Source organism: Kryptolebias marmoratus, linkage group LG4, assembly GCF_001649575.2.
Source record: "Kryptolebias marmoratus isolate JLee-2015 linkage group LG4, ASM164957v2, whole genome shotgun sequence".
Taxonomy (NCBI): Eukaryota; Metazoa; Chordata; class Actinopteri; order Cyprinodontiformes; family Rivulidae; genus Kryptolebias; species Kryptolebias marmoratus.
In genome coordinates, this window is record NC_051433.1 from 11,065,042 (window position 1) to 11,078,901 (window position 13,860).

General features: G+C 42.3%; 2 protein-coding genes across 3 annotated transcripts in view; both read left to right on the top strand.

Annotated features, from left to right (window-relative positions):
• Positions 1-586: 586 nt before the first annotated feature.
• Positions 587-4,628, top strand: zmynd10 (zinc finger, MYND-type containing 10). Of its 2 annotated transcripts, none has more exons than XM_025004227.2 (12): positions 587-838; positions 1,765-1,873; positions 1,956-2,069; positions 2,145-2,198; positions 2,346-2,483; positions 2,567-2,655; positions 2,757-2,851; positions 3,096-3,268; positions 3,625-3,750; positions 3,820-3,941; positions 4,011-4,136; positions 4,385-4,628. In XM_025004227.2, exons 1-12 carry the CDS (start codon positions 750-752, stop codon positions 4,482-4,484), a joined length of 1,335 nt encoding a protein of 444 aa, XP_024859995.1. In that variant the 5' UTR covers positions 587-749; the 3' UTR covers positions 4,485-4,628. The 2 variants fall into 2 exon arrangements, with proteins under 2 accessions (XP_024859995.1, XP_017263695.1); XM_017408206.3 differs by having other exon boundaries at positions 588-838; positions 1,956-2,072.
• A 424-nt stretch (positions 4,629-5,052) lies between these two features.
• Positions 5,053-13,860, top strand: part of LOC108231137 (ras association domain-containing protein 1) — a 13,085-nt gene continuing 4,277 nt past the window's right edge. Inside the window, exons 1-3 of the mRNA XM_017408020.3 lie at positions 5,053-5,405; positions 8,911-9,263; positions 9,933-10,057. Coding sequence (XP_017263509.1) covers positions 8,945-9,263; positions 9,933-10,057 — 444 coding nt within the window. The 5' untranslated portion in view covers positions 5,053-5,405; positions 8,911-8,944. The remainder of the gene's footprint in view (positions 5,406-8,910; positions 9,264-9,932; positions 10,058-13,860) is intronic.

The following is a 13,860-nucleotide window of genomic DNA, read 5'->3' on the forward strand; positions in this document are numbered from 1 at the left end:
TGTATGTAAATGAGCCACGCCACCAGCCAATCACAGACTGGCCTCCTTCGTCTTCTTCTTCGTAGAGTTTTATGGCGGTTGGCAAAAAACAGTAAGGTTGCATTACCGCCACCTACTGGTATGGAGTGTGGCTCAAAATATATAATATCATATTCAATTTTTGTTTTTCTGAAAAAATCTCATTAAAATCTGAATACTTTTGCAGTTTGAGTTCCTTTTCCATGTATCTACTAAATTAAATAGTTCTTTTTTTTTTTCGTAAGTTCCTCCAAAAATATTCTCCTTCCTTTCTCATACCTTCTACACGCCATAAAACTCTACGAAGAAGAAGACGAAGGAGGCCAGTCTGTGATTGGCTGGTGGCGTGGCTCATTTACATACAACTTTGGGTTGCGAGCGCAGAGAGAGCAAAGCGAGCGAGCGGTTTGTCAGAGCAGAGAGGAGCGCGAGCAGAGTGTCGAGCGCGCGCGGAGAGAGAGCCGAGCGCGCACGGAGAGAGCCGAGCGCGAGCAGTTTGTCAGAGTTGAGCGGTCTGTACTCTCAAATCAGTGTCACTGCGCGCTCAACCTGGTGGCACGCGCGCTCAACTTGGTGGCACAAAAGTAACCCCATACACACAGCGCTGAGATCTGTTGACAGTCACCATGGCAACCACTGGAAACCGTTCGCATTGCTAATGCTTGTTACCATCATAATTGTTCACTGAACAGTTAGATCGTTTTTAAACTCGTCCAGCTTGAGCTAGTGTAATGTCTACGTCGGTTATTCTGCCCGTCGAAGCGGAAGGCTTTATTCAAAGTCTGGAGACTTTTACCCTAAGGGAGTTGGGCTCTGCGAGGTAAACTGAAGCTAGCCAGTTAGCATCACTTTAGCTAAAACAAACTCAGCAGCAAAGAAACTGTTGAAGCCAACTTAAAGGAGGCTGTTGTTTTTAAATGAAAACTTCAACGAGGCCTTTGCTGAACAGTGCCTGGTGCTTTATTAAAATAAAACAATTTAATAAATGTAACCATGATTAACTCTATATAATCTGCTCTTCATTATAATGGACTTTCAGGGCTACACCTTGAGTTTTATTTGCGGCTCAGTCAGACTGAAAAAAAAAAGAGTCAGTCTGTTGATAGTTTATCTCTTCACCCAAATCAGCTTTTTCAGTAATACGTTCAGGACTTGTCCTGCCAAACAATCAGATGTGTTTATGTTAATTAGACTGAGTTTTTAACACATCAGTCACCCTGTTACCTCGATTAGTTGTGTATTTTTTAATAAATGATGATGTGCATGAACCATAACAAAAGCACTATTGTGTTTGAACCCTTCTTTTTCACCACCTCTTCCCGTCATTTCATTAGAGGTTCATTTATTATTCTTTCCAACAAAGTTTTGCCCACAGTTCATGAGGTTTTATTTAAATGTATTTGTTTTAATTGAACTTCAGCACGTCTTTTTTCTATGCTTGGAATTTTCTCCTTTATGAATACAATAAGATAAATCAAATAAAATGACTTACCAACATCAATATTTTTTATTTCACCATGCAAATAAACTGAACAACCCGGTTGAGGAGCAACTTCCTCCCTAAAGCTGTAAAAGAAAATCAAACACATATCAGACACATAACTGATACACACCACATTTTCTTTTTAAGCCACAGTACTAAATGCTTCCTCATTACTACAGCTGACTCCAAGGACAGAAAACAGACAAAACAAAAGCTGTATAAAGTTTACTTTCTTCACAGTTCTCCTCTTTGTGCATTAACAGATGGTTCAGACAACACGAGTATATCGAGAAACTTAACATGCAGGCAATACTGAATGCTCAGGCCATGCACGAGGAGTTCGTCAAAGAGCTCCTGGTATTGCTCGGGAAGGTGAGTGCCACCACAACGCGTGCAAGACGTAAACATGACTTCTCGTTTCCCCGCGAGGTCAGTGACAAGGCCCTCCTTGCAGATACCGGTCCTGGTCCATGAGCTGATCCTCGTGGAGGTGTGGAAGCAGAAAGTGTTCCCCGTCCTGTGCCAGCTGCAGGATTTCAACCCGAAGAACACGTTTCAGCTTTACATGGTGGTGAGCACACGCTGGCACGAAATGAAGCTGGTCAGCCTGCAGTTGTCATATATTTTTCTTTGTTGTTCTTAGATCCATCATGAGGCCACAATCATAAACCTGCTTGAAACGATTCTGTTCCATAAGGTCAGTCAATGCTCAAGTGTCTCCAATTCCACTGTTTGTCATTTGCAGGATACTTTAAATGCTCCTAAAGCTGAGGTTTGACTCAGCAGGCCGGTGTCTAAATGTTGTTATTAATGTTGTTTTCTGTGTGTGTGTTTGGATGAGCAGGATTCATGTGACGCAGCTGATGGCTCCCTCCTTGACTTGGTGGACTACTGCCACCGTAAACTCACCCTGCTGGCCAGCGGAGCGACCGGACAGGGTGCCGATACTCGAAGCCAGCTCGACCGAGCGTCCTTCATGGAGGTAAGGCCTCGTTAGTTTTTTTTAGTTTGGCGCCTCAGTTCGATCTGCAGCATGCCGACTGTATTTGTTTGACCCGGCGAAAGGAGCTGCAGATGCAGAATGCTGCGCTGGAGTTCGAAATCTCCCTGAAGGCTGCGTCTGTGCTGCAGTACCTGACAGATCACACCGACAGGTACGTGAAGCTCATATTTTTGTGTTTCAACTTAAGCTCCCTTTCAAAGTAAAATACAAATGTTCAACACTGAATTGCCCGTGTCTTTCTCCCCCCCGCAGCATCAGTGTTATCAATCGAATGCTGTGCACACACAACATGCCGTGTGTTCTGGTTCAGCTGATTGACTCCTGCCCCTGGAGTCGCTGCCAGGAAGGTATATCTCGCTGCTATCACAAACAAATATATCTGCTTTGGCTCCTCCTTACAGATTTATTGACTCGGAGGCGTGGACCTTCTCCATTAGAGCCCCCAGTTGTCTGAAACTGAACACGAGCATGCCAAAGCCCACCTTTTAAATCTTCAGTTGTCCCCTCCTTTAGGCCAAGCCCGAGTGAGACACTGAACCATCTCTTTAGTAACGTTTCCTTCGACGTCCGCTCTCCCGTCGCTCTCTGCAGGTGAAGTGCAAAAGCACATCGACGGCAAATGGCAGACGGTTCCAGCTGAGGACCGTTTGAAGATGACTAAACTCGACGGGCAGGTCTGGATAGCTCTGTACAACCTGCTGCTGAAGGAGGACTGTCAAAGAAAGTACGACTTCAACAGTTTCAACAAGAATCAGCTTCTGAAGGTACACGGTGGGATAAACATGTACAGACGCCTCGCAGCCGTGTGTGATTCTTAACCTTGGGCCCTCGCGTCGTGCTGTCTGTGTGCTGCTGTGTTTAACCAGCGCCTGAACTCGGTTAACTCTCATGAAAGTTTAGGAAATGTTTAAGTGGCTGTTTGTTTTCTCCCTACATCCTATCTGACATCCTTCCCCGCCGGAGCACGGATTCAGTTTCCAGTGGATGTTTTTTAACATGTTTCCTCCAATTATGAGCCTCTCATCCTCTTCCTTGAGCATTAATTATATAACCAGAGCATCCTGCAGCCTCTGCAGCTTTCTGATTATTGTAAAGTTGCTAAACCCTGCCCGTTCAACAGCTCAGGGCTTTCTTGACGGACGTGCTGATTGATCAGTTACCGAACCTGATTGAGCTGCAGCGTTTCCTGGCTCACCTCGCCGTCGTGGATTCGGCCCCTCCGAAAAAAGAGCTCATTTTGGAACAGGTACTGTCACTTTCACAAGCGTGCCCCTGCTCCTGCCCCATTTGCCCACAGCTTTCTCCCCACGATTAGATCCCCGAAATGCGGAGCAACGTCATCAAAGCGAATTCTGGGAAGTGGGAGGCAATCGCCAAGCACCAAGTCAAAGAGACGTTCAGCCCATCGGACAGCGACCTGAGACAACAGGCCCAGAGGTAACGCTGAGAACACAGACCTCAGTGAGACGCATCAGTGCTTAGAAAACGGTTGTTTCATTCCCCCAGGCTGGCTCAGACGTACAGCTTGGACGTGATGGAAAGTTTACTCCCCGAGAGACCGAAGTGTGGATCCTGCGGGAACGAGGCTTCAAAGAGATGCTCTCGGTGCCAAGGGGAGTGGTACTGTCACAGGTAGGACTCCCACAGCTACAAGTGGACATGAGCAGATTCTGTAGAGGGCTGTAGCGGCCATTTTCAAGCTTAAACTGACCCCAAGTGTTGTGCAGAAGAGCTCAGATTCAACACTTTCCACTTCTAACTTGTAAACTTTGGGAAACTGACATTAGATGTAATTACCTGAGCTCATTTTTGGACAGAGATGTGAAAATGCAGATAAGATGTATCTGTATTATAATTATTTTTTTAAAATTATTTTTCAGAGAGTGTCAAGTGAAGCATTGGCCAAAACACAAGAAAGCCTGCCAGCTCATAGCCGAGGCCTCGGAGAAGACCCAGAAGGACCTGCAGATTAAATCCTGAGGGGCTGAGAGCTGATGAGGACGCCAACCTGCTTCACTGTCTTATAAACACATTTTAATTCTGTTTCTGCAGGACATGTTAATATACAGGCCATTACAGAACTCAGTGTTTTGTTTCTAACATACTTTAATAAAGTTTTAAACTCCTTTATTTGCCTTGTGTTTCACTTTTTTCCATATGCGACCCCCCACAAACACGAAAAAGAGTGATTCTTTTGTGATAAAACTTCATTTTCTTCATCTGAATCAAATAGAAAACGACTCCAAGACACCAGCAACCTTCTTATGAAGTCTACAACCATTTTACCTACTAATAAATGAAGCGTTTTGTGTTAAATCTAAATGAAGTTCTGGTTTAGTTTTTACCCCTGCTGGATCCGGGATGTGCTGCAGTCATAAAAAACTCTCAGATTATTTGAGATTGCAGAGCAGGTTTGAGGTAAACCCCGTGTGCATTTGTTTCCCCCTGCATAGGCAGTATTTGGAGGTGGATGGGAGGGGACTTTTTTTCTCTTCTGCTGAACACCCACTCAGCTGTTCTCCAGACTCAGAGGCAGCAGCCCCCTTCGCTGTGTGGGAGACGCTCCGGATGTCGGTGCGGCTCAGGCTTATCTTTCACTCTCTTTTTTCATTAGATTCCGCTTCCTCCTTCAGCAGCAGAGATGTCCTGCTGAGGACTTCAGCCTCATGTTCTCCTCGGTGTTAATCTGGGCCAGCAGCACCAGACGGAGGTGATCAAGGGAGGCTTTTTCTTCAGAAGATGTAGCCCGGCTCGGCTCGGCTCTTCTCGGCTCTTCTCGGCGCGGCTCTCCTCCGGTTCTTGGAAAGTGGCCGACATTTCTGCGGAAACTTTTCTCTCCTCGGATGGAAGAAGTTCTCAAAACAAAGCGGCCACCTCTGAGCGGGTTTCTCCTCTCTTCTGGTAAGTTTAACTCCCACTGGTTACTTGATTTTAGTTATATATTAAACGTGTTAGTTTCATTTCTTGTTTTGCCCTTTGCGTTGTATTCTCCCCCACTTTGCACTCAAATCCAGTATTTAAACTCAAGAAAATAACATTTCCTACAGTGATATGTTCAGTTCAGGCTATCATTACATTTAAAACGTGTTACTGAAAACGCCTTATTAAATAAAAACTGTATATAGTGCAAAAATAGATAAATAAATGAATAAATACACAAGTAGAAAAGTAAAACTAACTAGGAGATTTTGAAGTAACTTTTATCCCAGCATAATTATATTTTATGACACTTTCAGCCTCTAGGAGTTTGACATTTAACAACTAGTTTGAAAAATGTCTTGCACTGTAAAGATAAAACTGAAAAACATTACATAAACTAGTTATTTGCCACGGTTTAGTCGTGGTAGGGCCTAAAGATGTAGACTGAAGCGAGGACTCAATGAAAAAAAATGATGATTTAATTTAAAATTTGGTCAAAACTAAAGGCCAGCGTGGCCCCCCCAAAAAATACAAGGAGCACGGAGGAGAACCGGACAGGGCATGGTAGCAAAATGGCCGACTGAAAGCTAGTGAGGACTGAGAGCATAAAGGTGAGTGGTGACAGGTGAGACTAATGATAACAGAGAACAGGTGTAGGTGGGAGGGCCAGGAAACAGACCGAGGAGACGTACAGGTGGTAAATGAAACACCGGGGAACAACTGAACGTCAGGAAAATACAGAAAATAAACACAACAACGAAAGAAATAATGTCAAAAACACAGATTCTGACATTATTTAAATATGTTTCATCAACAACAACATGCTGTTCGTACGTCACAATGGATGGTTTTTTTTATTTGTTTCTAAGCTCCTGAGACAGTGTGGTACACACCATGATACCAAACAGCACTGTGACTACCTTTCAGCTATACATAGGCAGACTGTGATGCTGATTACACCTTAGTTTACATGACCCTGTGGTCGTATTAATTTCTTTTTTTTCTAGGGTACTATCTTTTTTGTCAAGGCCAGTTTCATTTTATTAAAAATACATAAATAAAACCTGGTGCACCAAAATTCAAAACCAAATTAGTTGATTTTTATTAAACCTTTTTCTTAATATTACTTAATATTAGTTATTTCAGTGATCTTTGTTTGTTCCTCTTTCTTTAATGAAAGCGTACTAACAAATTTACTCATGTCTGTAACCTGTATTTTTTACTTTGTAACTGAAGTAAATAATAAGTGGTATAAAACACCTAATTATATTTAACCTACTTACATACTGAATACAGTCATGGGGATAAGGAAGTTTAACCTCTTTCCAATGTTAGGGTTTCACTTATCAGGACATAATAAAAACAGTCCAGTATTTATCTGATACTAAAATTGTTTAAATCCAGGCCTAATTTTACAGAAGACGTAACAGATCTGTCATGGCAAATGATAATGGAGACCAGCAGACCCAGCTTGTTGATTTTTTAGAAATGTATTGTAAATAAATGTCAAGCAGTTTCAAGTGACAGAATCTGTCTGACCCAAGATTGTTACAAAGAGTTTATTTGAGCAAAGCGTATCAGGAAGACAAAGATAAATCCACCAGTCCTTCATAACTGGAAGGTCTTATCACTTAGATGGCAGCATGACCTAACATCAAACTGTGAGCAGATAAGAACTATGAATGATAATTCTGATGCCTCCTAATGAGGAGATCTCAGAAGATCTGTCAGTAAATTGTGTTTTTTCCGTGACGGATGCCACCATGTCATTACTTATTAAACTAAAAAGAAAGCCAAACTCTAAAAGTTGTGTGGAACACCTATATGAAACCAGGAGTGCTGCTCTGGAGCGTACAGGTACAGGTGTGTTAACACAATGCAAAGGAGGAAAGACATTACCAGGAACCTTAGAAAAGCAGCTGTTGCTGCCCATCTAACTGGGCAGAGTTAAAGATCATTTCCAACCAGTTTGTAGTCCGTCATTCTATAGAGAGACAGATTATTCATAACCGGAAAACACTTAAGATGATTCTCACAGAGGTGGACGTCCCAGCTAAGTCCCCAAAACGTCTGACCGTGCAATCTCTCAGAGAAACACCTCAGAGCTCCATCTCCAACTCAGGTTAACGTTCATGACAGGAATGTTAGAAAAAGGCTGAACAAGTATTGATGGTTTGGAAGGGTTGAAAGAGAAAGCCTCTTCTACGATTTCCAAAGCTGCATCTGAATGAACCAAAAGACTTCTGGGACAATGTCCTTTGGACAGATGAGTCCAAAGTAAAGCTGCTGTGTCTGTAATGCTCAGTTTCATGTTTGCCAAAAAGCAAACACAGCAGATCAGCACAAACACCTCGCGAGTGATGATTTGGACCTGGGCACCTTGCAGTCGACCGTGGACTCCTCTGTGTATCAAAGTCTTCTAGAGACAGATGTGAGGACATCTGTCTGACAGCTGAGGTTCGGCCCAAACTGGGTCACGATGCGGCACGACGATGATCCCAAACACAGCAGCTGATCTACAACAGAACGAGTGAAGAGGATGAGACTCAAGCTGCTGCAAAGGCCCGGTCGAAATCCAGAACCCACCCCATTGAAATGCTGTAAAAACGACTGGTAAACAAACCTCAATAACCTGAGGGAACATTGTAAAGGAGATTGGGCCAAATCCCCCCCCCCGCCCCATGACTAAGAAGTCATACTGAAAGCAACAACTTCCAAGTTATTGCCGGTAAAAGTGCTGCCACAAGCTGCTGGGTTATGGGGTGTACTTGTTTTCGATTTGTTTTTTTGTTTGTTAAATAATGACATGGTAGAATTTCCTGTTTGTTTTTGTACAGCTGTTCAAAAACCTGGTACAGATCATTTCATTTTTCTCATGTTGTGATAAATAAAACAAATGGAAAAAAAAAATCAATGATTAAACAGAAAGAAAAGAATGATTAAAACTATGTGGCAGACGTTTCCTATTTTCAGCAACCATCTCACAAGTTGTCAAGTTTTCTCACACTCAAAACTTCATGTAAGGTAGTTCCCACTGACGTCACCTTCTTCTACACAATATCTATAATTATCTTTATGTGTATTATTATCTATATAATCTATAATTATAGTTTAGGTCTTTGAATACGTCTCATAAAACAGCTGAATTAGGTTTCTTTCAAATAAGAATTAAACACTCTGGTATATGTGATGATATTGTTTTATAAAAACAGACTCAGCGTATAAATGTCATTTTTCTATCTACACTTTCAAAGGGTGTGTTCAAACATTAGTTTTGTGGTTGGCTTTGCTAGCCACACTGACATTTTTCTGATAGTGTGAGTGTTTCTGCCACTATAGATGTGTGTATTTCTTGGTTAATTAAATCAGGATTAAATGAAGAAGCCTTTCAGTAATAACTTGGTACTTAGGAGCTTTTTTTATGTTGCAAACAGAAGCCGGTGGTGTTGGTTAAAGGCTGCTCCTTGTCTCTCTTTCTGCTTGCCAGCCATGATGGAGGAGGCCCGACTTTGAGGAGCGCCATGTCTTGGGGCGAGTTCATCGAGCTGCGGGACCTGAGGTCGACCAGGGAGCAGGCGGCACTAGCAGACGCGCGTTCACCATGCTCGCCCCCACGCCTGGAGAGGACCAACGCCCTGAGGATCAGCCCCGGCAGGGTGCCGGATCTCCTGAGCCGGGTGGGCATCATCCGGGTCCTGAGCAGCACCCAGGACCCCCAGCTCCCGGAGGAGAAGGGGGAGGGGCACAACTTCCAGCCCTGCAGCCACGCTCAGCCCACGTGGTGCGACCTGTGCGGAGACTTCATCTGGGGCCTTTACAAGCAGAGCCTGCGGTGTGTCAGTGAGTTGGTTTACGCAGGATGTTTGGCTGTCTGGGAGTCTGCAAATGTCTGCACGTGTGACTGGGTTTTTGTGCATGGGCGTGATGAGAAACGAGAGATTTATTTCGACAAAGAAAAATGCATCCAGCCGTGTTGTGTGCAGAGCATTCCTGCCTCTTATGTTTTGGTGAAATTTGATACTGAAAGCAGCCAGTATCTAACGAGCTGAAATTGTTTAGGTGGTTTTGGTGGTCTAGTAATTGTCAAGGCTAGAGGTCGCTTACAAACCCATTTCCTTTGTCACTCACTCAGCTTTTTAAAGCTTCCTATTCATCTACTGAAACAAAGATCTGTGGTTTATAAGCATTTAGTGCACAAAGACAGTCTTAACTATAACCTAAATATGACACAAATGTCACTTTTTAATGCAACACAGACAAAACCTTACATGTCTGTCAGCATGTGGTTGTTGTTGTTTCTTGACAGATGCACTTCAGAGATAACAGACAGCTGCCGGGACAAAAAAACCCCGATTAGCTGCAGCACCTGCAGTGACTCTGATGGCCAGAGGGGGACCTCACCTGTTAACGAAAGCAGAAACTGATAATAATAATAATGTTTTGCAGGTGATTCAGTGTCTGCGTAAACTTGGTACATTTTATTTGATTGTTGTTTTTTTTAATTTGCAGACTGCAGATTCACTTGCCACTACCGCTGTCGTGCCCTGATTCGCCTGGACTGCAGCTGGGACCGGGGCTCTGTGGCCGACCACGCCGGTGTCGTGGAGCACAACGTAGAGACAGACACAAACGTGGTGAGGCTCTTTTGTCATAAACGATAAATGGACTGTATTTATTATATAGCATCTTTCTAGCACACCAGGCCACTCAGAACACTTTACAACACAATCTGAATAAATCATTCTGTAGAGTCTAATCAGAGCTTTAGATCACATTCATACACCTCAGAGGCAGTGAGGGGTTCAGTGTCTTGCCCAGGGACACTTCAACATGTGACTGCTGCCAGGAATCAAACCTCCACCTCTCTCATTGGAGGACAGCTGCTCTAACCACTGAGCCACAGTGTTCGGCAGCCACGGCTTAGGAAGCGATCCTGCGGCTTGTTCACCATCAGAACAGGTAGCGAACGATGGATTTGTTTGCTTTTCTGTTCGGATCACTTTAGAGTTGCAGGTATTTTTTAAGGAACAAGATAACATTTTAACAACCAAAACGAGGCAATGGTTTTTCCATTGTAATCGTTTTAAAAAGATCAAACCAAAGGTGAGGCGAGTCAACAGGGTAATTTCCTTTCTCCAGCCATGATTTAATGTAAGTCTGTAAATAGCAGCAGCAGCTCTGTGAGGGGAAGTGAGAAGATTTAAAACGGAAGTTTGTCGCTAAATATTACAAGTGATACTGTTTTGTTTTTTTTAAGATCTGGGAAATTTTGTTTAAGCACCGAAACAAAACTCTGTTTGTGAAACGAGAAAGTCTGTTGTTAAGCACATAATGTCAAACCTCATTTATATATAAAAAAAATACAAAACAGGGTGATGTAATTAAATATGAAGTAATTTCTAATGATATAAAACAATTACTAAGGAGGACAAACAAAACTATCAAATGTTTAAACTGAGAAATTGTTTTTTTTTTTTTAACTAAAGGCTTTTTTTGAATGTTGAGCTATTTAACATCAGTTTTTCCACATAGTGATGAATTCTTTCATTCAGGCACCTCTAGATTGCTTTCCTCAATCTTTCATTTTCGTTTTCAGATGATACTTTTACAAACGTTTCTAGCGGACTCCTGTACTTCCGTGTCTCATCGGGAGGCCTTTTTGTCGCTGCTGAAAGTATTTATCGTAGGAAGAGAGTATTTTGGGTTACTGACTCCTGCAATCTTTCGGTGATTTAAAAGTTTCACCTTCCGTTCAACCGGAGTTTCACGTCGGAACGGCGTGGAGCAGCTTACGTTACACGACTCGTAAGCTCATACTAGGAGGCACCGATGTTTTTCCTGCGAAATTCACATCCACTGACACGTTCCCTCACTTCAGAGGTCAGCGCTGTCAAGCAAAACGTTAGAAACAGCTTCTCACCTGCAGTGGATTTTTTTTATTTTTACAAATTTATATGCAAGGAACTAATGTGACCCTAAAGTATAAACGCATGACAGTCTTTACGGAAAATCAGAATTTTATAATAATACAGACAAAGGATTTTTTGTTTTGGATTTTCCATTAGTCACACTCAATTAACCCTGTGCACAGCTACGGGTCAACAACACATTGTTATCCATCTCGTGTCTCAGTTTAATACTCTGTTTTGTCTCCAATGTGTCACCTTTATTTGAAAAGTTCTTTTCTAAAACTATTCCAAAACCTTTCAAGACCCAGAAACATAGATTTATGATAAAAAGCTAAAAGAAATATGTGAAAATTAGGAATGACAAGAAAAAAAATATTTAGAGTTTTCCTTATAAAAGACCAAACAATATATATATATTTAGTTTACATAGGCCCGCTACCCGGAAAGGAGAACAGGGTAAAGAAAATGGATGGATAGTCTACAGTTTAGTAGATATGAGAGGAATTTGGATAAATGTTTCTCCTTTTCGGCCTTGATGAAGTCTTGAACCGTGCGTGCTGTGTTCGGAGTAAAAAGAAGGGCATGTTTCTGAAAATGTTTTTAGTGCTTTAGTGACTTCATGTGGGATGCATAATAGCAGCAACAAGAGACATTTCCATAATGACTAGCCTAAATGTTAAATGTGATGTGGTCATGTGAGAATTAAAATATAGTGCAGTATCTATAAAACACCACCTTATATGGTTATGGTCTGTTTTATTTATCGCCTAAGTTCCCTTTTGAAGCTTGGGTTGACATCACACTCAGTTGACTGTTTTCAATAATTGAGGGTGGATAACCAGCGGGGTTGTCTAGAGCAGCTATTGACAAAAATACTAGTTGACAACAATGCATGCTATTGTATTTTTCTGCATACAAACACAGTGGCAGTAAGTACAGAGCTCCTGGTTTAAATGGGGCAATGTGTGCACTTGCAGATAACACACAGAGTGTAATTATAGTTTCTACAGCCTTTTAATGTGCAAGACGGTCATGATGGCTTTGGAGACAGAGGTTTGTGAGGTTTCTTTGATTTTCCCAGTTGGAAATCTTGGTTTGAGAGACGTTTCGCTGACATTTCTTACAGGAAAATCCATGACTCCAGCTGCTCAAACAGACATCTTCGTTTGTGCTGCTGTTTTGCATTTCTCTGCAGCTTCAAGGCTCTAAACACAACTTTTAACAACCTGGACAAAAAGGTTATTAGGGCTAGATTAATTAGAAAGTTTAAAGTTAAAACATGGCACAAGAATCAATAATCAAAGCTGTGAATAAAAGGAGTTGCAATTTGATTAGATTTTTTAATGCATTGAATGAGACATACATTAGAATGGCCACAGATGGCAGTCAGCCATCTTGCTAGGTGCTTCTCCTACTATTTTGTACTGATTACATTTTGAAGCCACACATTGTGAACGCCTTGTGCATGCTGAATGTTGTGCCATCAGTCCAGTAACACGCAACAATAACAACATACTGCATATTGTGAAAACAGGAGACAGGAGTATGCTGTAGTAAACCTCCCACCAAGTGTTAGTGCTGACAAAACAAAACGCCAACCCAGCGAACTGAAGCTACTGTAATAAAATTACCAAGTCCTGGAATCATTCATTCTAGCCTGACCAGTACATAACTGCTTTTTAAGTATTTAAGTCCTTTACATGTCTACTTAGTCTAAACATAGCTCTGCTACAGGGTCTGTAGTTAATTGCACGGAGTAAGCTTAAACTTAAATAATGTAGTATGTTTTCCTCACAATTGTGGAAACATTTACACTTTATATAACATGCACTATAATGTTTAGACATGGGTAGTTGAGCTTTTGTCTAGCCAACACACTAATTCATCATTATTATTTTACCCATTAAACAGGTAAAACAGGTTGGTAGACTAATGACTAAGAAAACATGTGACTAATACTGTTGATGTACTTTTAGTACTCTGCTTTACAGTAATTGTAGAAGTGTAGACTAGAAGAAATGACAAGATATAATAATAGTGTATTAGATCGGTATTTCCAACGAAAAAGTAATGAGTTAATGTTTTCCCCTCTGATAGCCAACGCCGTGTAGCACCTAGCAAGATGGCGCCTCGTCAGCACAGACTGAGCTATGGTTGTCCGTTCCAGTGTGTTTTCATGGTGGCAATTTCTTTTTTTCTGCTAAAAGTTTGGATTGTCGTGCCCTTCAAGCTTGAAAGCTGAGTTATATTTGTACGGTGCACACACATTTTCGTATCCCCCACATGTTGGGAAGTAAAACTCCCATGCTGACCGCGGCTCACATGATGTTTCGATAGAGGAAGCGGCAGCGTCCCTCCACGGGGAGATGGAGTGGGGGGCTGCAGGGAGGGGAGGGGAGGGTGCTGGGGGTCACGGGCTCTGGCATTTCCTCTCAGCGTCCAATCGCGGCGAGTTGTATATTTCTAAACTAGAAATCAACGGACTTCCAGCGGGATGGGTGGAACCTCGGAGGGGGGGGGGGGGGGGG